Here is a 23,434-nt window from a genome sequence, read left to right on the forward strand (position 1 = left end):
TCCCGGGATGCATTGCACCAGCCACCACACCCCTCCTCCGCACCACGCACCATCCCCCACCCTCCCACCCCGCCTCTAGAGCCTGACCTGCTGCAGCTGGAGGAGCTAAGGGAGCAGAGCGTGGTGGGGAGGGGAGCGGGCCTCGCGACCCTGGAGACAGTTTCCGCGGCCTCTCCCCACCAGGCGGCCCCGGATCACCAAAGGCACCTCTAGTCCCTGCATGCAGACCTTCCTCCTCCTCTGTAGACTCTGCATCCCTCTTTGCCCTCCCCACCCTTCCCTGGGCTCCGGAAAGCTACTCTATCTTCAGTCTGGGATCAGCCCTTCTCGGCACCCCTCTTCATTAAGGAAATGCAATGAGCCGGTGCCCTCGCGTCCTCATCGCTGCCCCGGGCACGGTACCCGTCTGGTGGTGGGGAGGGAGCCCTTCACTGTCCCTTCGTGACGCCCCTCCTTTGGGCCTTCCTCCAGCTAGCGTCCCTGGGCGATGCCCCAGAGGACCTAGCCAGGAGGTGGGCTTTACAGCGAGGGCGCTGGAAAGGATAAAGAACGGGGCTTTGGGCGCCTCTGAGATGCTCCCAAGTATCAAGGGGGACCGAGCGAGGTATGGGCAACCGGGCGGCAGGCATGATGCCCTCGCCTAGTGACTCCAGCCGCTCGCTGACCAGCCGGCCCAGTACCCGGGGCCTTACCCATCTCCGCCTCCACCGACCCTGGCTGCAGGCCCTGCTCACGCTGGGGCTGGCCCAGGTGCTCTTGGGCATCCTGGTGGTAACCTTCAGCATGGTGGCCTCCTCTGTCACCACCACCGAGAGCATCAAGAGGTCCTGCCCGTCTTGGGCTGGGTTCTCGGTGAGTTGGGTAAAGAGTGCACAGTAGTGGGGTGGGAAAAGCTGCTCAGGCCCCACCCCTCCTCACCTGCAAGCCTCCAAGCTTGTTTTTCCTTCCTGTCCGGGTCCTCTCCCTCCTTGCAGGGCTGGGTGCATCCTGTGGCGAGGGGCTCACTCAGGTGCTTCCCCTGCCAGGCTAAGCTTGTACCCACTCTGTCCCTAGCTGGCGTTCTCCGGGTTGGTTGGCATTGTGTCCTGGAAGCGTCCATTCACTCTAGTGGTAGGTGCCAAGGCCCAATGCCCACTGGGAGGCAGGTGCTCAACACCAGAGGGGATAGATACCCTTTATGCCCTCAGGAAGGGAACTGGTTTTCCAGTTGGTGCTAGGCTGGCAGAAGGTGTCTCTTAGGAAAAGAGGGTGCCTCATTCTGTGGAAGAGGAGAGAGAGCTGGTGAAGGTCCCAGCCCTGAGGTGACATCCTCTTCCCCCAGATCTCGTTCTTCTCCTTGCTTTCGGTGCTCTGTGTCATGCTCAGCATGGCTGGCTCTGTTCTCTCCTGTAAGAACGCTCAGCTGGCTCGGGACTTCCGAGAATGCTCCATGGTGAGATTTGAGGTGGGAGACCTAGAAAGGACTGGTTAGGGGAGGTGTGGGGGACCCCCCGAGTTTGCTCTGATCCAGGCTGCCTTGCCCTTTCCACTCCCACACAGGAAGGGAAGGTCTGCGTGTGCTGCCCCCCAATTTCTCTACACAGACCCTGCCCACAGTGGGGCCAGGAGCTGAAAGTCGCCCTTAACTCCACCTGTGATGAAGCGCGAGGGGCCCTCAAGGTGAACATGCGCCCCCCGCCCCCATTCCTGCCTCCTCCACTATCATCTTGGTTCTCCTCCTTGCCTCCTCTCTGGGGGTTCTCAAAGGCTCCAGTGTGTGGGGTTGACCCCTCCCAGGCCCTGTACTCCTCACCGTCATTGTCGTTGTTTTTCCTTCTCCAGAACTTGCTCTTCAGTGTCTGTGGCCTCACCATTTGTGCCGCAATAATCTGTACCCTCTCGGCTATTGTCTGCTGTGTCCAGATCTTCTCCCTGGATCTGGTACATATGGTGAGAAGGTGGCAGGGCCCAAGCCCACAGGGCTGGTGGCAGGCAGCGGGGGTGTGTGCTGGGACTCGGCTCGCAAAGCAGTCGCTACAGGTCTGGGTTTTTGAGCTTGGGGCTCTGGGTCACCTGAGGATATTTATTACAGAGATGTGTAGGGCCAAAGGGAGTGGGGAGGACTGAATGGGGTGAGATCAAGAAGGTCCCAGATGGAAGTAGGGGTGAAGGATGGACAGTCCTGTGGTGACAGCAAGCAGGTGATAATTATGGATAGGTGTGAAACTAAAAGAGAGATGGGTGGGTAGAGCCAGACCTGGAGGTGCAGAGTGGGCACAGGTTGAAGAAGCAACTGGGTGTGGTTCTGAAGGCTTGGAACTGGATCTTCCTAGTGGCGTTAGGACCATAAAAATAGCAGAAAGGAAAGAAATTTGAAACCAGGCTTGCTCCCCAGCAGCTGGCCCCTGAACGCTCAGTCTCAGGCCCTCTAGGGCCCCTGGCTTGCACGTCGTCGCCTCCAGCTCCTCTCCTCCACACCATGCTGGACCTGGAGGAGTTTGTCCCACCTGTGCCCCCCCCACCCTACTACCCTCCAGAGTATACCTGCAGTTCAGAAACAGACGCACAAAGGTAAGGCTGGGGGAGGAGGACTGGGGCTGGGCCTGGATTGGTGGGGAGGCATAGATGTGGAGTAGGAGCTATTTTCCAGGCCCTGATCCTCTCCCTCATCCTGCCAGCATCACGTATAATGGCTCCATGGATAGCCCAGTGCCCTTGTACCCTACTGATTGCCCTCCGTCTTACGAGGCCGTCATGGGGCTACGAAGAGACAGCCAGGTAAGGAGGGGGCTTGGTGCAGCTGGGAGCAGTGGATAGAGCCTGGAAAGCTGCTTGATTTAGGATGCCAACAGTTCCCGTGATCTCTGTAGCACACCCACCTCATCTTTGATCTGCCCTAGAGCTGCTGAGGGGCGTGGGAGATGAACTAGTATTCCTCTATTAAAGATGTGCTGCTGGGTAGGATGGTTCACTCCTGTAATCCCAGCACTGGAGAGGCAGAAGCAGTAAGTGCCACAAGATCGAGGGCAACCTGGTCTACTTAGAGAGTTCTAGGCCAGCCAGGGCTTCAGTGACCTTGTCTCAAAAGATAAAGACAAGGAAACTAATGGCCTCATAAGTGACTCATGCAAAGCCAACTGTAGTGGCATATGCCTATCAACATAGCACTTGGGAAGTGGAGGCAGCAGGATTAGGAGTTCAAAGGCTAGCCTAGGCTACTCAGCAAACCCTGTCTCAGAAAAACCAACCAACCAACCAACAAAAATCAGCTAACTCATACAGAGTGACGAAGCTGGTCTAGACCCTAGTCTCCAGAGCTCTCTCCAGTGCTTGGGAATGGTCATGCCAGTGTGAAGCGCTGGACTTTCGATCCTGTGTCTTCTGCAGGCCACTCTGTTTGATCCTCAGCTTCACGATGGCTCCTGTGTGTGTGAGCGGGTGGCCTCCATTGTAGATGGTGAGCAGAGTCGGGTTGGAGGGGACCAGGGCAGGGTGGGGCCATAAGGAGGGAAAAACAAGGTTGGAGACTGTGGCCTCTTAGAACCCTGGGCCTGTCTGTCTCGTCAGACTGGCTCATGAAGAGCAGCTGCCCTCCTGCAGCCCTACCTAGCGCTCGCTCCCTTGCCACCCACAGTGTCCATGGACAGCGGGTCCCTGGTGTTATCGGCCATCGGCGACCTCCCGGGGGGCTCCAGCCCCTCCGAAGACTCATGCCTGCTGGAACTCCAGGGCTCTGTGCGCTCCGTCGACTACGTGCTCTTCCGCTCCATCCAGCGCAGCCGAGCAGGCTACTGCCTTAGCCTGGACTGCGGCCTGCGGGGCCCCTTCGAAGACAGCCCCCTGCCCCGGCGGCCCCCACGGGCGGCCCGCTCCTATTCCTGCTCAGCCCCTGAAGCCCCACCCCCGCTCGGTGCCCCCACGGCTGCGCGAAGTTGCCACCGGCTGGAGGGCTGGCCGCCCTGGGTGGGACCGTGCTTCCCGGAGCTGAGACGGCGGGTCCCCAGAGGAGGCAGCCGCTCCGCCGCACCCCCTCCTGCCCGAGCCCCTGCCCGACGCTTCAGCGATAGCTCAGGTTCCCTCACCCCACCCGGGCACCGGCCTCCTCACCGGACACCCCCGCCACCACTGCTGCTGCCCAGGTCTCACAGCGACCCAGGCATCGCCACCACCTCCAGCGACACTGGTGAGCCGCACACCCTCCCCTGCTTCAGGGAAGGGTAAACCGCTAGGATGGGGACCCTGTGAGGTTCCTGAGGGGGGGAAGAAGGTGATGTACTCCTGCGGTGCCCTTCCTGAGTACTCACCTCTGAGCGACAGAGGCCTCGGGGCTAATAACCAGGAGGAGGACTTGGTACTTGAGACCATTTCCACAGCGCCTGAGCCTGGGCTGCATAACCCGCTCGGGTATAGAAACAGACCAACCGACATAGTTCAGGGTCACACAGGAAGTGCCCCAGATCCCATCTGGGGACCCTAGACAGAGCTGGGGGGGCCACAGCAAGTGAAGGACAGCACTGGCGAGCCCAGCTTCCTGCGTTATATACCGTCTAGTTGTGGGCAGAAGTGATTGCCCCTTGAGTGGTGATGGAGTGCAGAACCAGGAGAATCACCTTGAGCCTGGGCGCTCCCGGGGTGGTGGGGGGTGGGTGGGTGGGGGGGCGTGCGTGGGGGGAGAGGTGTGTTCACGTAGCACTCACGCGGTCCTTTATTTCCTCTCCCCAGCTGACTTCAGGGACCTTTATACCAAAGTGCATGAGGAAGAAGCGGCCTCCGTCTCCTCTGCAGACACAGGTCAGGCGTGTGGTGGGCGGCTGGAGGGTGTGGCCCCTGTGTGGCCTGCACACATTCCCTGCTTACTCTTCCTCTGCAGGGCTCTGCTCTGAAGCCTGCCTTTACCGCCTAGCCCGCTGCCCTTCCCCCAAGCTGCTACGTGCCCGCTCGGCCGAGAAACGCCGCCCAGTGCCCACCTTCCAGAAGGTTCCCCTGCCTTCAGGTCCTGCACCTGCCCACTCTCTAGGGGACCTGAAAGGAAGCTGGCCGGGCCGAGGCCTGGTCACTCGTTTCCTCCAGCTGTCCAGGAAGTCCCCGGATCCCGCCGGGACTGCAGCCCGTGGCCATAAGCAGGTATGTGTCAGAGGAGCCAGCAGACATCACTGGGAAAGCCCGGCGCCTTAGGTTGGCCCGTACCCATGCCCTCTTCTGTGTCCCCTTCCAGGTGCGCAGGAACCCGTGGGGACGGCCAGGTCGGGAGAGCCTCCACCTACGCAGCTGTGGTGATTTGAGCTCCGGCTCCTCCCTGAGGCGACTCCTCTCCGGCCGCCGGCTGGAGCAAGGCGTCCGCCCACACAGCCTCAGCCTCAATGGAGGCAGCCGAGAGACTGGGTTCTGATTCGGGCTTGTACCAATCAACAGATCCAGATGAAGGCTGGAGGCACGGGCATCGGCTGGTTGGGACCAGCAGCCCTGTGTACTGGCTGGCTCAAAAGGAAACCCGCTGTATACCCTCCCAAGGCATCCCTTTCCTGCCTGCCTTTGGGGGTTCCGCTGCTTGCCTCTGTCCCTCTGGACCGCAGAGCTTCTGCCCTGGGCTGCATGGGTGTTGAAGCTGTGGGAGGAGACGCCCCCTGCTTGATGGAAGAACCTTAGTAAACTCCCCCAGCATGAGCGTGCCTCTTTCTGGTAGTCCATGGCACTGTATGGGGGCAAAGGGATGAGCGTTTGAGATCAGGTTGATTTGTGCCTTGACATGTGGTGGTAGGCGGACAAGAAGAGACAGGAATCTAGGTGGCTTTGGGCTCTGCCACCTCCTGCTGCATGACCTCGGGCAAGTTAGTTAACCTTAATTGCCTGACCTGTGAAACATTGTGAACGTGAATGTTTGTAACACTGAGTAAGCCTTCAATAAATTTCAGTTTCTCCCTTCTCTTTTGGACTGTTCTGTTGTTTAAGCAGACTTGGAGTTTATTAAGGACATTTTAACATAAAGGGTTTTTTTTTTCTTGGTTTGTTTGTTTGTTTGTTTTTAGGCAAGGTTTCTTTATATAGCCCTGGCAGCCGTGAAACTCACTATGTAGACCAGGCTGACCTTGAACTCACAGAGATACCCCTGTCTCTGCCTCCCAAGTGCTGAGATTAAAAGTATGTACCACCATGCCTAGCTTTTTAGCATAGATCTTAAGCACAGAAGTTAATACAGGGATGCTCAGAAAAGTAAGGGAGGGGCTGGAGAGACTGCTCAGGTGGTTAAGGGCACTGGCTGATTTGTAGCAGGCCAGAATTCAATTCCTAGCAGCCACGTATCAGCTAATAATCATCTGTAGCTCTATTCTTAGGGGCCTCATGCCCTCTAGTTCCCTTGGGCATCAAGCATGGTACACATACTTGTGATATTTTATTTGTATGTTAATAAAGTTTGCCTGGAGATCAGAGGTCATAGCCAGCCATAAACAAAAGTCAGGCGTGGTAGCACACGCCCTAATCCAATCACATGCCAGGCAGAGTCTCTGTGCATTCAAGGACACAGCCTTCAATCCCAGTGCCAACCATAGAGACCTGGAGGTCTGTACAGACTAGCAGTGTGGCTGGGCTAAGAGCTAATGAGAAGGCAGAACAGCAAGGCAATAAAGGCGCAGGTTAGACAGGAAGAAGCTGGTTCTCCTGGGAAGCTACAGCGGCGAGGTGAGCTAAGGTTAGCTGGTGGCTCTCACTATTTCTGATCTCTACGGCTTTCACCCTGTATTTGGCTCTGCGTTTCTTATTTAATAAGACTGTTTAGAAATTCATCTACACATACTTACATGAAGGCAAAATACTCATAAACATAGCTTCTTTGAAGAGCCGGGCAGCGGTGGCACACGCTTTTAGTCCCAGCACTCAGGAGGTAGAGGCAGGCAGATCTCTGAGTTCGAGGCCAGCGTGGTGTACAGAGCAAGTTCCAGGATAGCTAGGGCTATATGGAGAAACTCTTGCCTTGAAAAACCAAAAATAAAAAGGTTTCTTTAAAAATGCAGTAAGATATCCCTATGTGTGGTGTGGGTTTCTCAGGAGAGCTACTCTGGGACTCTTGCTTTTCATGCCCGACAATATCTATGCTCCATTTAAGAACACTCAAAGCATATTTGCAGAAACCATTTTGTATCTCTATTCTTTTTTTTTTTTTCTTCTTCTTTGGGGGGGTTCTTTTTTGTTCATTGTTTTGAGAGACAGGGTCTCATGTTGCCCAGAAGGATCTCAGAGTTACTGTGTGGCTAAGGGTGACTTTGAATTTTTTTGTAGAATCACTTTGTGTGTGTGTGTGTGTGTGTGTGTGTGTGTGTGTGTGTGTGTGTGTGTGTTTACCACAATCATGTATATGTGGAGGTCAGAGGACAATTTACACTGGTCTTTTCTCACCTTCCATCACTAAAGGTCAGTAGGCTTGGCCATCTTGACCCTCTGAACCATCTTCTGGGGATGTGACTCAGAGGTGATAGGTTTAAAAGATCTGGAGTTGGCCAGGCGGTGGTGTGTAACACGCATTCCAATAGGTCTTTTAATAAAAACTCAGGCGCCAGATAGTGTGGTAGATGCTGAAAGATCAGAGAGACAAAGGAACAAGCCACAGCCACGTCTCACCTCTAGGACTCCTCAGCTCGAAAAAGCTTCAGTTCTTGTCTCCTCATGCCTTTCATATCTTTCTCTGCCCAGCCATCACTTCCTTCTTAGTGCTAGGATTAAATTAAAGGTGTGTGCCACCACTGCCTGACCTCTAGGCTTAATCTAGTGGCTTGTTCTGTCCTCTGATCTTCAGGCAGATTTTATTAGGGTACACAATATATTACCACAGTGGTGTCACATGTCTTTAATCCCAGCACTCAGGATGCAGAGGCAGGCAGATCTCTGAGTTTGAGGACAGCCAGAGCTATACAAACAAATCCTTTCTGGGGGGAAAAAAAAAAACAAAAAACAACCCTAAATAAATAAATAACTCTGGAGTTGGAGAATTTGCTCAGTGGTTAAGAACTCTAGTTGCTCTTCCAGAGGATCTGAGTTCGATTCCAGCGCTCACAAGGCAGCTCACTACTGTCTGTAACTCCAGTTCCAGGAGATCTGATGCCCTTTTCTGGTCTTTGCAGGCTCCTGCATGTTCGTGGTGCACACACATAAATGCAGGCAAACACACACACATAAAAATAAACAAATCTTTTTTTTTTAAATTATTTTAAGCCTAGGGATGTAGTTCAGTGTTGGAGTGCTTGTCAAGCATTTGAGATCCCGGGTCAATCCCCCATGAAGCAAATAAAAAAAACCACTCTGACTCCCATCTTCTTTCTTTTTTTAGCATTTATTATTATTATTATTATTATTATTATTATTATTATTATTTTATTGACAGAGACTCTCTACATAGGCATGACTGTCCTAGAACTCACTGTGTAGACCAGACTGGCCTCAAACGTACAGAGATCTGTCTATGTCTGCCTCACTAGTGCTGAGATTAAAAGTGCGAGCCACCATACCCAGCTTTTAAGATTTTTTTTTTTTTTTTTTTGAGACAGGGTTTCTTGTTTGGCCTTGCTGTAGTGGAACTCTCTCTGCAGACCAGGCTGGCCTTGAAGTCACAGAGATCTGCTTGCCTCTACCTGCCGGTGGGGGTGGGTTGGGATTAAAGTTGTGCACCACCAACACCCAGCTAAGATGTATTTTTATTATGTGTATATTCACTTGAGTCCTGGTATCCCCTGGGGCCAGAGTTATAGGTTGTTGTGAGACACTGAATGTAGATAATACAAACTCTACCAGGTCCCCTAGAAGAGCAAGGAGTACTCTCAACCACTGAACATCTCTCCAGAACTAACTCTTTTTTTTAAATACAGTGTCTCATACCATAGAATATAAGCTCCAGATCAGGGATTTGCTCATCGAACCTAACAGTGTATCTATCTTCAACTAACACTAGTATGCCAGTCATGGTGGCTCACACCTGTGATCTCACAGCACTTGAGAGGCTGAGGCAGGAGGACTGCCGCGGGTTCAAGACTAGGATAGGGTAGGGTAGGTACCCCCCCCCAAAAAAAACCCCGTTCATTATCAAAGTGGCAGCGAAAGGACAATTGTAAACAGTTTTATGCTCCTACTACTGAGGGAGCAACGAGATGCCCTCCAGGAATGGGGACAGGAAGAGGCCCTGCCCAGAGATGGCGTCAGGCTGCAAGGCCTCTTGAATAATTCACCGTCATAACAGTGTAGCCTCGGGAAGGGTTGGGATGCAGCCAGAACAACAAAAAGAAGTGGGAGGTGAAGCGTGCCCCACAGGGGCACTTTTTGGAGACTAGATATTTCCTATGCCAAGGCTCTTTAAGGAGTAAATGCAGGAATCTTGACCCGCTTCCGTGGGAGGCGCTCAATGACCCAATCGCCCCCCGACTGCCCACTGCAACGTCTTAGCAGTCTGCGGCCATGCAGACACGGTGGCGCATGCGCCACCCTCGCCTCACTGCACAATCCTCGCTGCAGTGTACAGAGTCTACACTACACGGTAGACCAAGAACAAATTTAGGCTCCACGTGGGCCACGCACGTCAGACAGACAACTCTGTCCTAGGAGGACCAATGAAAACGAAGAGAAAGCCTGGGATCCCACCTTCTGACAAACCTCAACCTCCTCCTCTAAACCGAAGACACCGCCTTTAGTCTCGCGCCTGCGCGTTTTGGCACTGCAGCTCTTCCCGCGCAGGCTCTGAGGGGCACACCCCTCGCGCCCCGCCCACGCCCACGCCCTGCCCCTCCTCGGGTCTCCTGACTGTCCCCGCCCCACCCGTCCGTTTCCCCGCCTCCTGGACTCAGGCCCCTCCCCCTGATGCCACCCCGTCCGAGTCTCGCCCCGCCCACCTCCCGTCCCGCCCCTGCCTCTCTTGCCACGCCACGCCCCCTCGCCTTTTGGCTCCTGGGATTTCCTTTAGCCTCCGGTTGGGGCTGCTGTTTCTCCGATTAGACCTCCGGCCGAACTGAAACTGGGTTTGGTGTCTTGACTTTTCCCTTCCCAGCATTTGCACTGAACCAACCCATTATCGTTATTAGTTGCTGTGCTGGTTAGTTTTCGTCACCTTGACGCAACCTAGACACCTAGGAGAAGACACCTTGAAGGAATCGTCTCCATCTGACTAGCCTGTGGAGCATTTTTTAATTGCGGGTTGATATGAGAGGGCCCCGCCCACTGGGTGGTGCTGCCCTTGGACAGGTGGTCCTAGGTATGAGGAAGCAGGCAGAGCAAGCTCTGGGGATCAGCCATCGTTCCTCCACGCCTCTGAATAAGCTTCCGCCTTAAGCTCCTGTCCTGACTCTCCTCGGTGATGGATGGTGTCTGGGAGTTAAAAAATGAAACGAACCCTTTCTTCCCCAAGTTGTTTTAGTTCTGGTGTGTGTTACAGAAGCAAACTAGAACAGCTGTAAAGATACTTGTGTTTTACTAGTAGAGAAAAGATAAAATCTCAGTGAGTAAGTACACTGTTGTAGAGTAGCCAGACAACTTGTCTGGTCCCTGGAGTCCCTATGATGGAAAGGAGAGAACCTACTCCCTCATGTTGTTCTCTGAAATCCACACGGTGCACCCAGGCAAACGCACACACACATATAATAAATGAGTAAATACAACAAAATAAGTTTAATTTTTAAAAAAGGGGTAAAAGATGGGCAGATGGCTCAACCATTGCTGGAACCCATGTAAACATGTAAACAAAACAAAGGGCACTGGCTGCTCTTCAAGAGGAATTGGGTTCAATTCCCAGCACCCACATGGCAGCTCACAATCATCTGTAACTCCAGTTGCAGGGGATCTGACACCCTCACACAGACACACATAAAGCAAAACACCAACATACATAATTTTAAAATAAATAAATTTTGTTTTGTTTTCCGAGACAGGGTTTCTCTGTGTAGCTTTGGAGCCTGTCCTGGATCTCGCGCTGTAGACCAGGCTGGCCTCGAACTCACAGAAATCCACCTGCCTCTGCCTCCTGAGTGCTGGGATTAAAGGTGTGCGTCACTATTGCCTGGCCAATAATCAAGTTCTTATTCAAACAAAATTAAGCTCCTGGCAGAGGAAGTGCACAGCTTTAATGCCAGTGTTTGGGACTCACAGCCAGGCAGATCGATGTGAGTTTGAGGCCAGCTTGGTCTACAGATGGAGTTCCAGGACAGAAAAAAGATAAGAAAAGAAATCAGCTCTGGCTGGAGATGATAGAGTACTAGCTTGCTGAGACCACAAGCACAAAACTCTGGACTTGTGGATGAATGAACCAGGGGGAGTCAGGCCCCAAGGAGAAGACCAGGTCCTAGGCAACACTTTCTGGAGCTCAGGGAGTCTAAAAAGGGTGAGTACAGACAGCCATAGCCATAGGTAGTTCAGGACATACACGACAGTTGGCCACCTATCCCTGTGACATAGTAGAAACCACAAAGGCTGCGAGGCTGTGTAGAACAAGTAAAACATTTCCTTGAAGGTTCTCCACATACACACAGGCCTGATTAGTTGCAACATCCAGTGTGAAGCACTGTTCTCCACATACTCATCTCAAAATAGCCCCAGGAGGTGGCATAGATAAGAAGGAAGTCTAGAGGAATTAATTTACTGATCTTAACATGATAATCCAACAGCAAATGACTGCGAGTTACCAGGATTCAAACACCACGTTTCTCCCAGAAACTATACTTAAATACTGTCAGAATCTAAGATAAGGAATCAATTTTTTAGAGGGTATGTGGCAAAGACTTCACTGTCATAATCATAAAAACATAAAAGACTCAGTCAACAAGCGTAAAGCTCCTGATGCCTATTAAGTGCCGCACTTGGCTTATCTTACCGACTCCTGTAATGCCTCTGTGAGATTGTGCTATTGTCTCTGATTTGCAGGTGAGGAAACAGGCTTAGAGACCTGGAATTAGTCAGATCATATCGTATGTGTCACTGCCAATAAATCTTACTTGATGTGGTTCACAAAGAGACCTCATGGACAACCCTCTTCTCATGTCCACGGAATATGACTTTGTACAGCACTTTCCAGTTCGGAGCTACCTCAGCAACCTCCCAGGCTCGTGAGGAAAGACAAATGGCTTTCCAGTCAGCATCTGAAGATGAGATGGGGAATCCAGGAAGGGCACTACTTCCTCCCCGAGTCCCGCCACCCAGAACCAGACTGGGACTCCCTCCACCTTCTCCTCCGGGAAGCCTTTATGGAGAGAGAAGTTCTCAGTCACAGAGTCCTTCTTCCTCTCAGGAAGTCCTTCAAGCACACCTGTCAACAATTCTTTACATCTCATCTGGAACTCTGTGTAACTGTCTGACTCTTGTGCCTCACTAGTCTCTTGAGGGCAAAGATTGTGTGTGTGTGTAGGGGGGGGGGTTCTTTCTTTCTTCCTTTCTTTCTTTTAATTATGTTATGTATATCTATGTGTGGGTATGTGCATGTGAGTGCAGGGCCCTTGGAGGCTAGACGTCCCCTCTGTCTTGGAAATAGAAGAAGCCTCCACTCAGCTCTCCACACAAGTCCTTGTTCTAGCCTGTTCCTAAAGCTGCCAACCACATAAGCCTCCCAGAGTGTCACAGGGTATGTAATGAATGAACAGCCTGGAAGAACCCAGCTGCCCATTGCAAACATGGCTTCGATTGCTTCACTTCCTTATCACGTGACTGTCTCAGTCATCACATGACTTTGCCCTCCCCTTTAAGCCGGAATTGACTTGCTGTGCCAGTCGGGTTCCTATAGCTATGGTACCCGTCTACATCCCTGTTTTCATTCATAGTCTCCTCGTTCATCGACCCTGAGGAGTCAAGTCTTCAAGATCTTCTGACAAGGTAAGCAGGCAGGGTTGCAGTTTGCTATGTCAACCTTGCTTCTGGAAATCTGCTCACCCAGACTACAGAATAAAACGAATTAGTTAAATTTTTTAAATTCAGGCCATCATGGCGTTTTGAGTAAGGCACAGATAGAGAAAGGGCTGAAGGTTGAAATCGATGGGGAAAAGAGTGAAGAGAGTCCTCTTTGGGAAGGGCGGAAAACTCCCTGGCAGTGGCTGCAGAGGAACACATGCAGTATCTATGGGCATTGTCTGGTCACTAAGAAAGACGGGGAGACTATGCTGTGGGCATCCACAGGCGGCTAAAGCCTGGCCTGGAGAGTGGTACAGGGGAGGAAGGGCCTTACCTTCTAATCATTCCTCATTCTGTTCTCAGGAGCGTCTCAGACACCTGGGCGGGGTAGGTGTCATGGCCGCCTGGCTTACAGGCTTCTTCCTACTTCAGGCAGTATCATGGGCATATGGTAAGTGAGTCGAGGAGGGGATGGCAGCATGGACATTGCCTCTGCCCCACAGTCCTTTGGAAACCTTCCACTCTGGTGGCAAAATTTCAGTGGAGGCTGTATAACTCCTTTCGAGTGCCTGAGACACGATGGGCTGGGAGCACAGAGAGGGTTGTTTTTTGAAGTTATTCACTCTCCTGAACTGGCATACCCACGCCCCTCGACCACCCACTTTGATGCTTGCCTCTGCTTGTGCCCCTGCCTTGTAGGTGCCCGACCCTGCATCCCTAAAAGTTTTGGCTACAGCTCGGTGGTCTGTGTCTGCAATGCCACATACTGTGACTCTCTTGACCCCCTGACCCTACCTGCTGCTGGCGCCTTCAGCCGCTATGAGAGCACTCGAAGTGGACGTCGGATGGAGCAGAGTGTCGGGGCCATCCAGGCCAATCGCACTGGCACAGGTAACCACTTTTATCTCTCACTCTAAGCCTGGCTGGTTTCCCTGGCTCCAGGTCACACCAGTTATCAGTCTGTTCTCCTCTGTACACCGATGACTCCCTTTCTTTCCCCACGGTGTTCCCAGGGCTACTGCTGACCTTGCAGCCAGAAGAGAAGTTCCAGAAAGTGAAAGGATTTGGAGGAGCGATGACGGATGCCACTGCCCTCAACATCCTTGCCTTGTCACCATCCACCCAGGACCTGCTGCTCAAATCATACTTCTCTAGTGAAGGTGAGGAAGGGCAGGACGAGAATACACAGAATAGTTGATACCTTTTTTATACCCTGGCTTCAGGGTATAAATTTTAATTTCCTTTTTATTATTTATTGTGTGTGCTGTGTGGGGGTGTTGAGGTCAGAGAACAGTTTCCCGGTGTCCGTTGTCTCCTTCCACCAGGTGGATCATGGGGATTGAATCAGGTCCTCGGGCTTGACCACTGAGCCATCCTGCCAGCCTTTTCACTCTGACCTTCATGTTCTTCCTTGACATTTGCCTCCTCCCTTCTTTCTCTTCTCTCTTCCCCTCTCTATCCCTCTCCGAGCCGGTCTCATGTATTCCAGATTCAAATTCACTATGTAGTCAGTGATGACTTTGAACTTCTGACCCTCCTGCCTCTGTCCCCTGAGTGCTGGACTACAGATGTGTGTCATCACACCCGTTTACTCGGTGCTGGAGCTCAAACTTGGAGCTTCATGCGTTCTTGGCAAGCTCTTTCCACCTGAGCTGGATCCCCATCCTGCCTCTCTCTCTCTTTCCTCTTTCCCCTCTGTTCCTTCCCTCGGTTTCTTTCTGTAGATCAGGCTTGTCTAGAACAGTCTACGTAGGCATGGCTGCCCTCAAACTCTCCTGACTTGGTCTCCCAAGCACTGGGATTACAAGCACACGCCCCCAAGTGTTTCTGCCTCACCTTTTCAGTGTTCTGTTAAGTGCCTATGGAAACTGCTCAGAAGGGGCTTGTTTTTCTTTTTTTCTTTCTTTCTTTCTTTCTTTCTTTCTTTTTTTTTTTTTTTCTTTTTTTTTTTTTCTCGAGACAGGGTTTCTTTGTGTAGCTTTGCGCCTTTCCTGGAACTCGCTCTGTAGTCCAGGTTGGTCTTGAACTCACAGAGATCCGCCTGCCTCTGCCTCCCGAGTGCTGGGATTAAAGGTGTGCGCCACCACCGCCTGTCGGGGCTTGTTTTTCACTCAGCTTCTGGTTTCCACAATTCTACACCTAGACCCTGGGTTTCCTTTGGAGAAGGGACCCTATTGAATGAGATATAGGGTCTAACATGTACTGACATGTAGAAGACTAACACGTGATTAAAGCCAATTTCCATACTTGCTTTTTTTTTTTTTTATGTAGGTTCTTACCTTTTAGCCCTGGCTGGCCTGCTCACATGGATCTGGCAGGCTCTGCCTCCAGCGGGATGGGATTACAGTCATGGTGCCACCACACTCAGCTCCATACTCTATTGACTCAGATGTCCCTATCTTGGCCATCCTTTTCTGCAGGAATTGAATATAACATCATCCGGGTACCCATGGCCAGCTGTGACTTCTCCATCCGTATCTACACCTATGCTGACACCCCTAACGACTTCCAGCTTTCCAACTTCAGCCTCCCAGAAGAAGACACCAAGCTCAAGGTGGGCATTGGTGTTGCTGTCTGAGGGCTGGGAAGGTCCAGGTTAGAGCTTTCTGCCCATCCTATAGAACCTTCTCCTGCAGCCTATTTGACCTGGGGGTAGGAGGGTGGGGGTTGGTGGTTGGACCTGATGCACTGGTTGGGCTAGTTTGTGTTCCAATTCTGGGTGTCTCTCTCTTCACGACTTCTGTCTCCAGATACCCCTGATTCACCGAGCTCTGAAGATGTCCCCACGCCCCATCTCACTCTTTGCCAGTCCCTGGACATCACCTACTTGGCTCAAGACAAATGGAGCAGTGAATGGGAAAGGGTCACTCAAGGGTCAGCCAGGGGATATCTATCACTGGACCTGGGCCAATTACTTTGTCAAGTAAGGGATCACTGGGGCTGTGGGGTCTGTACCAACCTCCCTTTTGGACACCTTGGTCTATATCTTTCCCCTTGGCCCGCTCCACTTCTAGATTTACATCTCAGCTCATCTTTCTACGTTTGGTGGCTTTCACATTGTCAGTCTCACCTGTTCCCAAGGTCTTGATCCACTTTCTTGGCCTCGATCACGCACTCCCTTTCTCTCTTCCCAGGTTTCTGGATGCTTATGCTAGGTACAAGATAAAATTCTGGGCAGTGACTGTGGAGAATGAGCCTACTGCAGGGCTCATAACTGGGTACCCCTTCCAGTGCCTGGGCTTCACTGCTGAACATCAGAGAGACTTCATTGCCCGTGACCTAGGGCCAGCGCTCACCAACAGTTCTCATGACGTCAAGCTATTCATGCTGGATGATCAGCGCTTGCTGCTGCCCCGCTGGGCACAGGTGGTAAGGTCCAGAACTTCCCAGGGTGCCCCAGGGGACCCCAAGTTACCATCCAAAATGACTGGCTACAATTTTAGGATACCTTACCTGTCCCAGGGTTGAGATAGGGTCTTGCTATATACGCCAGGCAGACCTTGAAGTTGTGGTCATCCGCCTGCCTCTTACATGCTGGAATTATAGGCATGCGCCACCACCACCTGGTTTTTTTTTTTTTTTTTAATTATTTATTTATTTATTTATTTATTTATTTATTTTGAGACAGGATGTCACTATATAGCTCTAGTTGGCCTGGAACTCTGTAAACCAAGTGGCCTTGAACTCATAGAGATCTACTTGCCTCTGTCTCCCGAGTGCTGGGATTAAAGGCCTCTCAATCCCTGATTGTCATTTTAACTTCCAGTTCTCCCATCTCACCACCACTTCTCAGGACATGTAGCTCCTGTCCATCCCTCTGCAGGACCGGTGGCCAGGGCCCCTTTCCGATGCTCCCTCCTCCTCTGTGCAGGTGCTATCAGACCCAGAGGCAGCGAAGTATGTTCACGGCATTGCTGTGCACTGGTACATGGATTTTCTGGCTCCAGCCAAAGCCACTTTAGGGGAGACACACCGCTTGTTCCCCAACACAATGCTCTTTGCTTCAGAGGCCTGTGTGGGCTCCAAGTTCTGGGAACAGAGTGTCCGGTTGGGCTCCTGGGATCGAGGGATGCAGTACAGTCACAGCATCATTACGGTACGCCGCCCGTCTCCCTTTCCCACAACAGACCACCTGAGACCCTTTTCTAATCTCATAAAAGGCAAACAGGCCTTCCTTCTCAGCTGGCTTGGCAGTTTACTCTTTGGGGCAACTGTGGGATGCCATGATTATCTTTTTTTTCATAGCTTGTATACGCCATCACACTTTCTCTTCATGTTTGGGGCCCAGGCAGTCATATCTGCCTCAGACGTCTCAGCTCCGAGATGCCTCCATCTTCGCAATCCCCTTCTCAGATACTGAGACAGAGCACGCCTTCAAAGGAACAAGCCACCCTTACCCTGAACCCCTTTGTGTGATCTTTTTACCTTTCTTCTCTGGGGATACCAGAGGGTAAGCAACGTTTACCCTTGCTTCTAGAACCTCCTCTACCACGTAGCGGGATGGACTGACTGGAACCTTGCCCTGAATCCTGAAGGAGGGCCCAACTGGGTCCGCAACTTTGTCGATAGCCCCATTATTGTAGACATCCCGAAAGACACGTTTTACAAACAGCCCATGTTCTACCATCTCGGCCACTTCAGGTGAGTGAAGGGTGGGCATCCCCATTCCACACGAGGCCTATCCTCTGTATCAGGCTTACATCATCCTGTATCATGAAGGAGCAGGAAGGTGTTCAGGGTGGCAACCTAGGAGGGGCACACTCCTCCTCTATTGCACCATGGAGGCAGGAAGTGACTAGGTGGCATCAGAGCCACGATAAGCCCTGGATGACTGATGCCAAGAGTCGTGATGCAGGAGGACAGGCTAAGGCCCAGGAGCACAGCTGAGGCCTAGAGCTGACGGTCTGACTGTTGCCCAGAAAAGCCCGTCATCTCCTCCTCCCCTGTCCAGGTCCCCCACATAGCTGGGACTATAGTTGCACATCCCCAGGCAGCTCTGATAGGTCTCGTGAGCAGGGATGATGCTGGGGGAAGCTTGATGGGACAGTGCCCTCAGGGGTAGAGTCCCTGATGACGCCTGTCTTCACATCCAGCAAGTTCATTCCTGAGGGATCCCAGAGAGTGGGGTTGGTGGCCAGTGAGAAGAATGACTTGGACACAGTGGCACTGATACGCCCTGACGGCTCTGCAGTTGTGGTCGTGTTAAACCGGTAAGCTGGGTGCAAGGGCAGGTCTGGGCCTGAGCAGCGTTGGGTGGTTGGCCACAGCAGGTTGATTCTCCGCTTTTCTTCTCTCCAGCTCCTCTAAGGATGTCCCTCTTACCATCAGCGATCCTGACCTGGGCTTCCTGGAGACCATCTCACCTGGCTACTCCATCCACACTTACCTGTGGCGCCGCCAGTGACGGAGCAGATCCTGACAGGCCCTGGGCTTAGCATGGACATTAAAGGGAGTTAGCTCATGTGCTGTCTTGTGACTAAAGAAGGCACAGCAGGGCCTGGGGGCCTCACAGTGACCCTGGTGCAGGGGCAATTGTTGGGGGTCTTATTCTCCCTTCTAGTATGTGCTGGGGTGGAGGCCTCGTGTCCTCACAATTTCCCATGCTTGGAAAGTGTGCGCCACGTACTAGCTACATGTGAAACTGGGCCTAGATCTAGGGTGAGTTCACTGTCTGTGAAACACAAGCGAGGGATGGGGATGACTTGGGAAGCCCAGCTGTCAGTGGGCAGGCCTACACCTAAGCATTCTTTTTTTTGTTTTTTTGGTTTTTCGAGACAGGGTTTCTCTGTGTAGCTTTGCGCCTTTCCTGGATCTTGCTCTGTAGACCAGGCTGGCCTCGAACTCACAAAAATCTGCTTGCCTCTGCCTCCCAAGTGCTGGGATTAAAGGCGTGTACCACCACCGCCCGGCTATACCTAAGCATTCTTATTGCAGCAGCTAAGAAAATGGCAGCCCCACAAAGAAGAAAATGTTTGATCTCAGTGTGAACAGCTTTATTCTAAGGAGAGCACCCCATTTTTGGCTGCTCCAACAATGGGGCATCTGGAATGCATGACAGTAGAAAAATCAGTCCTAAGAGCATGAACACATTATTCCTCTTCATCTTCCTCAGCCATGCCCAAGGCCCGGGTGCTTGGGGCCCGAGCAGGGGTTGCCCGCTGGATAGAAACGATGCCACTGAGCAAGGCATAGCCCACCATGGCTGCCAGCCCTGCCAGCACAGACAGAATCTGGTTCCGGCGCCGGTAGGGCTCCTCCTCGGTCTCAGGGGCTGCTGGTGTCTGGCGTGGAGGTGGCACCTCAGCTAAGGGACAAGGAAGGAAAGTGGGCAAGGGAGGCAGACCTCAGCCCTTGGACCCCAGCCCATTCTCCCCATCCGCTCCTGACCTCCATCGCGGGGGAAGTAGAGGCTAAGGATGTGGGTACAGTAGACACAGAGGTTGTGCAGCCCGTGAAGGTGGGCCTGCAGCTTCCCACTGGGCAGCTTTGCCTGCAGCAGCAGGGCCAAATGGCTGAAAACAAAGGCATCCAGGGAGGCAGGGCTGCAGAGACAGAACAGGGTGGGATGGAAGTGAACAGCTGTGCAGAGGGTCAGCGTGGAGCAAGAAGAAAAGTCTGCTTTGGTGGATGGAGTAGGCTCTGGGCAGCAAGGGGTCACCAGGGGAAGGGCAGGACACCTAGCTCTGGATTTGGTAAGGGGAGTTTTCCCCAGGTGGCGCCAGCCTGGCCCTGAATGAAGCGCTGTCTATCCCAGGGCTGCATAAAGGACACATTGAGTGGCCCACAGCCCAATAGTCTCCTCCTGTGCCTGGCTGCTCTCCCATCCCACCCTCCTGTACCACCAAGGAGCTTCTAGCCCCACACACAGCCCCGTCACCAGAGTCGGTGTCTGTCCTAAGAACTTCTTGTTCACACCCCAGCTCAGGCTTTGACACCTGAACCTGTGTTTTCTTTAAACATCCATTTGTTCCCCTTGAGTTAGACTCACGCATCGCCAAAGAAGAACTTCTGAGGGCCCAGACGTTGGGAGAGAAGGGTTAGGCACTCCCGAGCCTCTTGATATAGCTGTAGGGAAGGACACAAGGAGTGTGTTTGGGGGAGCTCTGACACATCGTATCGTGGACACTCATTCTTAGCCATCATCTGTGGGGTTCATCTCATTTGTTCCAATGCTACCTCCTTCTCTAGTTCTTCCTCGTTCTCTGGCTTGTGCTCGCCACACAGCAGCTGCAGCCGCTCCATGTACTGGCGCTGCATGCGGCCTGGCAGGAAGAAGTTGAGGGGAAAGGGCATAGCCTCTGCATACCACTTCCGGGTCACTTCCACATAGTTCTTGGCATCTATCCAGAAAGTATGTATCTGGATGGGGCAGACAGAAAGGAAGAGAAATTCTGAGCCCGTGCACCTGCCTATCCCAGGTGGGAGTCTAAGTCCCATGCTGCTCTGAGGCATGTCTCTGTCCCCTTTCTCACAGGCTGTGAATGCGAGGCTGGGCGTACTCACTAGCACAGGGAGTAGTTTCTCCTCCAACAGAGACATGAAGGCTAGGGTATCTGCTCCTTGCCGAGCTGACAGATCATAATCAGCATTATACTTCTGTGGAAGAAATGTTCATGAGGTGATGCTGAAGGACTGCAGAGGCACTTCCTCAGTCGGGCAGAGACGGTACCTCCCCCGTTCCCCCTCCAGCACCAGCACTAGCTTTGAGTGTAGTGGAGGTAGAATAGGGAGCTTTTCCTCAGGAGGCCTCCTCGCCTCAGCCCAGCCAGTAGCCTGTTGCTGTTGGCAGAAAGCCTGGGCTTTGGAGCCCACTGGCTGTCAAGGTCCTGCACCCACTGGGGGGAGGAAAGACGGCCTGGCCGCAAAGTGGGAGCAGCTCCCAGAGTTTCCACGGAAAGCTGGCAGGGTGCCCACTGTCAGCAACTTTCTAACAGTGACTTCCAGACACCACAGAGCCGGCAAAACGGAGCTCCACTGCGGGCTGGGCCTCAGCCCGAGACTCAGAAACTAGGGGGCACCATCCTTACCCGCCTTGAACCCAGTAAATGTATGCCCAGCCACCCCACCTCAGCTTGTCTCTCATGAGCGAGCTCTTGGCTATTTCTTCTACTTCACTTCAAAACCTGTGTGCCGTCACTGCCCACATATCCCACCAGTGTTCTCATCTCTTCCTGTGGCCTACCTTTCCAGGCCTCAGTCTGTTCCTTAGGATCTCCCTCCACGTGCTAAGAAAGCTTTGTCCCCACATAACCTCTGGAGCACGATTCTTAAACTTCCCCGAACCTCAGTTTCTCCTTTATGGAATGAGATAGGAATCTTTTTCTCTCGATGTGGCTGGCTTTGGCAATAATTTAGGAAAAAACACTTTGGAAACTGAAAAGGCTGTGTTTATATGCAAGGAATCAAGGCAGTAACCCAGGTCTTGCCAGGAACTTTGGCTTTGATCTGGATTCTATTTCTCCAGGCCTCTAAGCTTCCATTACTCTCCTAGCTCCCTGGAAAGTAGGAATGAGAAAAGGGATCCCATTTCTGACTGTGTGTTCCCTTGTAGGACACCACCATGGATCCCAGACCTCTTAAAGCATGCTGGCTAAGCCCCCTAGTTTTACAAGTCAAGAGTTTTGGTGGTGAGATGGTTCAGCAGGTAAACGTACGTACTATCAAGCTTGATGACATGAGTCCCATCCAAAGAGCCTATATAGTGGAAGGACAGGATTTATTCCAGCAAGCTGTCCTCTGACCTCCCCAAGTATGCCACAGCATGTGTGCACATCCACCCCCACACACAAGATAAATAAATGTTTAGAAACATAAACAAGTTTATTGTCTTTTTTGTTTGTTTTGAGACAGGGTTTCTCTGTGTAGCTCTAGCTGTCCTGCAGCTCGATCTGTAGACCAGGCTTGCCTTGAACTCACAGAGATCCACCTGCCTCTGCCTCCCGAGAGCTGGGATTAAAGGTGTGCACCACCACCACCCTGAAAATTTATTGCTTTGAAAAGTTAAATTACTTGTCCTACATCACAATCAATGTCAGAAGAACAGAACTAAGGCCTCCTAGTCTCTTGTAATTCTCTTTCAAATTACAGCCTAGCACTGAGCTTTGTCTCCCCTGAATCCTTCAGCCAGCACAACTTGCCCCTGAAATAAGATACAATCCTTAGGGGGCTGGAGAGATGGCTCAGAGGTTAAGAGCACTGGCTGCTCTTCAAAAAGGTTCTGAGTTCAATTTCCAGCAACCACAAGGTGGCTCACAACCACCTATAATGAGATCTGTTGCCCTCTTCTGGCCTGTAGGCATACATGCAGGCAGAAGCTTATATACATAATAAATTAAAAAAAATAAAAAAAAAGATACAATCCTTAAAAATCCCGTCTTTCCTTTCTCTCTCTCCCTCCCCTGACCCTTACCCTTTTTTTTTTCTTTCACAGGGTCTCACTATCTAGCCCTGGCTGCCTGGAACTCATTATATAGTTCAGGCTGACCCTCAATGCACAGAGATTTGTCTGCCTCTGTCTTCCAAGTGCTGGGATTAAAGGTGTTCACTGCCACACCTGACTTTTTCTCTTTTTTGAGCCGAGGTCTCATGTATCCCAGGTTGCCCTCCAACACATTATATAGCCAAGGATGATTTTAAATTTCTCATCATGCTGGGTGGTGGTGGTGGCGGCGGCGGCGGCGGCGGCGGCGGCGGCGGCGGCGGCGCACGCCTTTAATCCCAGCATTGGGGAGGCAGAGCCAGGCAGATCTCTGTGAGTTCAAGGCCAGCCTGGTCTACAGAGAGAGATCCAGGACAGGCACCAAAACTACAGAGAAACCCTGTCTCGAAACAACAACAAATTTCTGATCATCCTGCCTCTACCAACTGCTGGGGTTATATGCATGTACTTCCATGACTATTTTTATAGATGTTCCTTTCCTGTTCCACTTGTCAGGGCATTCCCAAAGCTGACTGCTACTCTCTACTCGTCCATTCTCCATGCATCATCAGCCTCTCTTTCTCTCCCTCCCTGCCCAGCATTCACAAGAAATTGTATTTGTCCGTCTGCCCAGCCCTCTAGGTTTACTCTCTGGCCAATGGCATATGACGGCCACACTGTCATCTTCATTCTGCTCCTTTGGTGCTCTGGATCACCCTCATCTTGCTTGCCCTGTGTGTGTGGTGTCCAGTAAACACGGCACTGAATGGGCAGGATTTCCCTCCTTGTCAGCCCCCTCTCGGGCCACCTACCTCTTTACGAAGATGGGTGATGATCTTCTGTGGCGATGAGATGACCTCTCCACTGCTGGTTCGAAGGGCAGGCAGAGTTCCTGATATGGAGAAAGAAGTATGTCCACAAGCTCCTCGCTTGCCTACTCACGCTTATCTGCATCCCATTCCTGCGTCCTGCTCCTCCCCTTTCTCGCAGGGACACTGTATACCTGAAGGACTCTGCCAAGGGTTGCTGATCTTATGTACCTTCAGTGGAGCACCTGTGAATCTGGTATAGGTCTGCAGGGAAGGAAGCAGAAGGTAGAGAGGCCAGGACATGGCTTCACAACGTACATTATGTGCCACAAGCTACACTTAGCACCTTTATACCAAGAGGAGAGGTGGAAGGAGGGAGCCA

At 52.2% G+C, this 23,434-nt stretch overlaps 3 protein-coding genes across 8 annotated transcripts in view; 2 read left to right on the forward strand and 1 right to left on the reverse strand.

Moving 5' to 3' along the window:
* Positions 1-82: 82 nt before the first annotated feature.
* Entrep3 (endosomal transmembrane epsin interactor 3) lies at positions 83-5,902 on the forward strand. 6 transcript variants are annotated; one of them, XM_059264797.1, is made up of 12 exons: positions 83-852; positions 1,054-1,110; positions 1,322-1,444; positions 1,540-1,659; positions 1,822-1,929; positions 2,375-2,550; positions 2,658-2,757; positions 3,367-3,436; positions 3,614-4,162; positions 4,702-4,770; positions 4,850-5,103; positions 5,195-5,902. In XM_059264797.1, exons 1-12 carry the CDS (start codon positions 607-609, stop codon positions 5,366-5,368), a joined length of 2,046 nt encoding a protein of 681 aa, XP_059120780.1. In that variant the 5' UTR covers positions 83-606; the 3' UTR covers positions 5,369-5,902. The 6 variants fall into 6 exon arrangements, with proteins under 6 accessions (XP_059120780.1, XP_059120781.1, XP_059120782.1 ...); XM_059264798.1 differs by having other exon boundaries at positions 2,378-2,550; XM_059264799.1 differs by having other exon boundaries at positions 1,322-1,432.
* A 6,776-nt stretch (positions 5,903-12,678) lies between these two features.
* On the forward strand, positions 12,679-18,286 carry Gba1 (glucosylceramidase beta 1). Its single transcript, XM_059265655.1, has 11 exons — positions 12,679-12,810; positions 13,189-13,276; positions 13,525-13,716; positions 13,839-13,985; positions 15,246-15,379; positions 15,576-15,748; positions 15,960-16,194; positions 16,697-16,921; positions 17,303-17,466; positions 17,919-18,035; positions 18,124-18,286. The coding sequence occupies exons 2-11, from the start codon at positions 13,222-13,224 to the stop codon at positions 18,227-18,229; spliced, it is 1,548 nt and encodes a 515-aa protein (XP_059121638.1). The 5' UTR covers positions 12,679-12,810; positions 13,189-13,221; the 3' UTR covers positions 18,230-18,286.
* Positions 18,287-18,796: 510 nt separating this feature from the next.
* Positions 18,797-23,434, reverse strand: part of Mtx1 (metaxin 1) — a 6,217-nt gene continuing 1,579 nt past the window's right edge. The window contains exons 2-8 of the mRNA XM_059265656.1: positions 23,247-23,316; positions 23,056-23,135; positions 20,329-20,421; positions 20,002-20,184; positions 19,814-19,890; positions 19,213-19,367; positions 18,797-19,129 (exon numbers count right to left, since the gene is read on the reverse strand). Of these exons, the coding sequence (XP_059121639.1) occupies positions 18,915-19,129; positions 19,213-19,367; positions 19,814-19,890; positions 20,002-20,184; positions 20,329-20,421; positions 23,056-23,135; positions 23,247-23,316 (873 nt within the window). The 3' untranslated portion in view covers positions 18,797-18,914. The remainder of the gene's footprint in view (positions 19,130-19,212; positions 19,368-19,813; positions 19,891-20,001; positions 20,185-20,328; positions 20,422-23,055; positions 23,136-23,246; positions 23,317-23,434) is intronic.

The sequence above is a fragment of the Peromyscus eremicus genome, chromosome 6, assembly GCF_949786415.1.
Source record: "Peromyscus eremicus chromosome 6, PerEre_H2_v1, whole genome shotgun sequence".
Lineage (NCBI taxonomy): Eukaryota > Metazoa > Chordata > Mammalia > Rodentia > Cricetidae > Peromyscus > Peromyscus eremicus.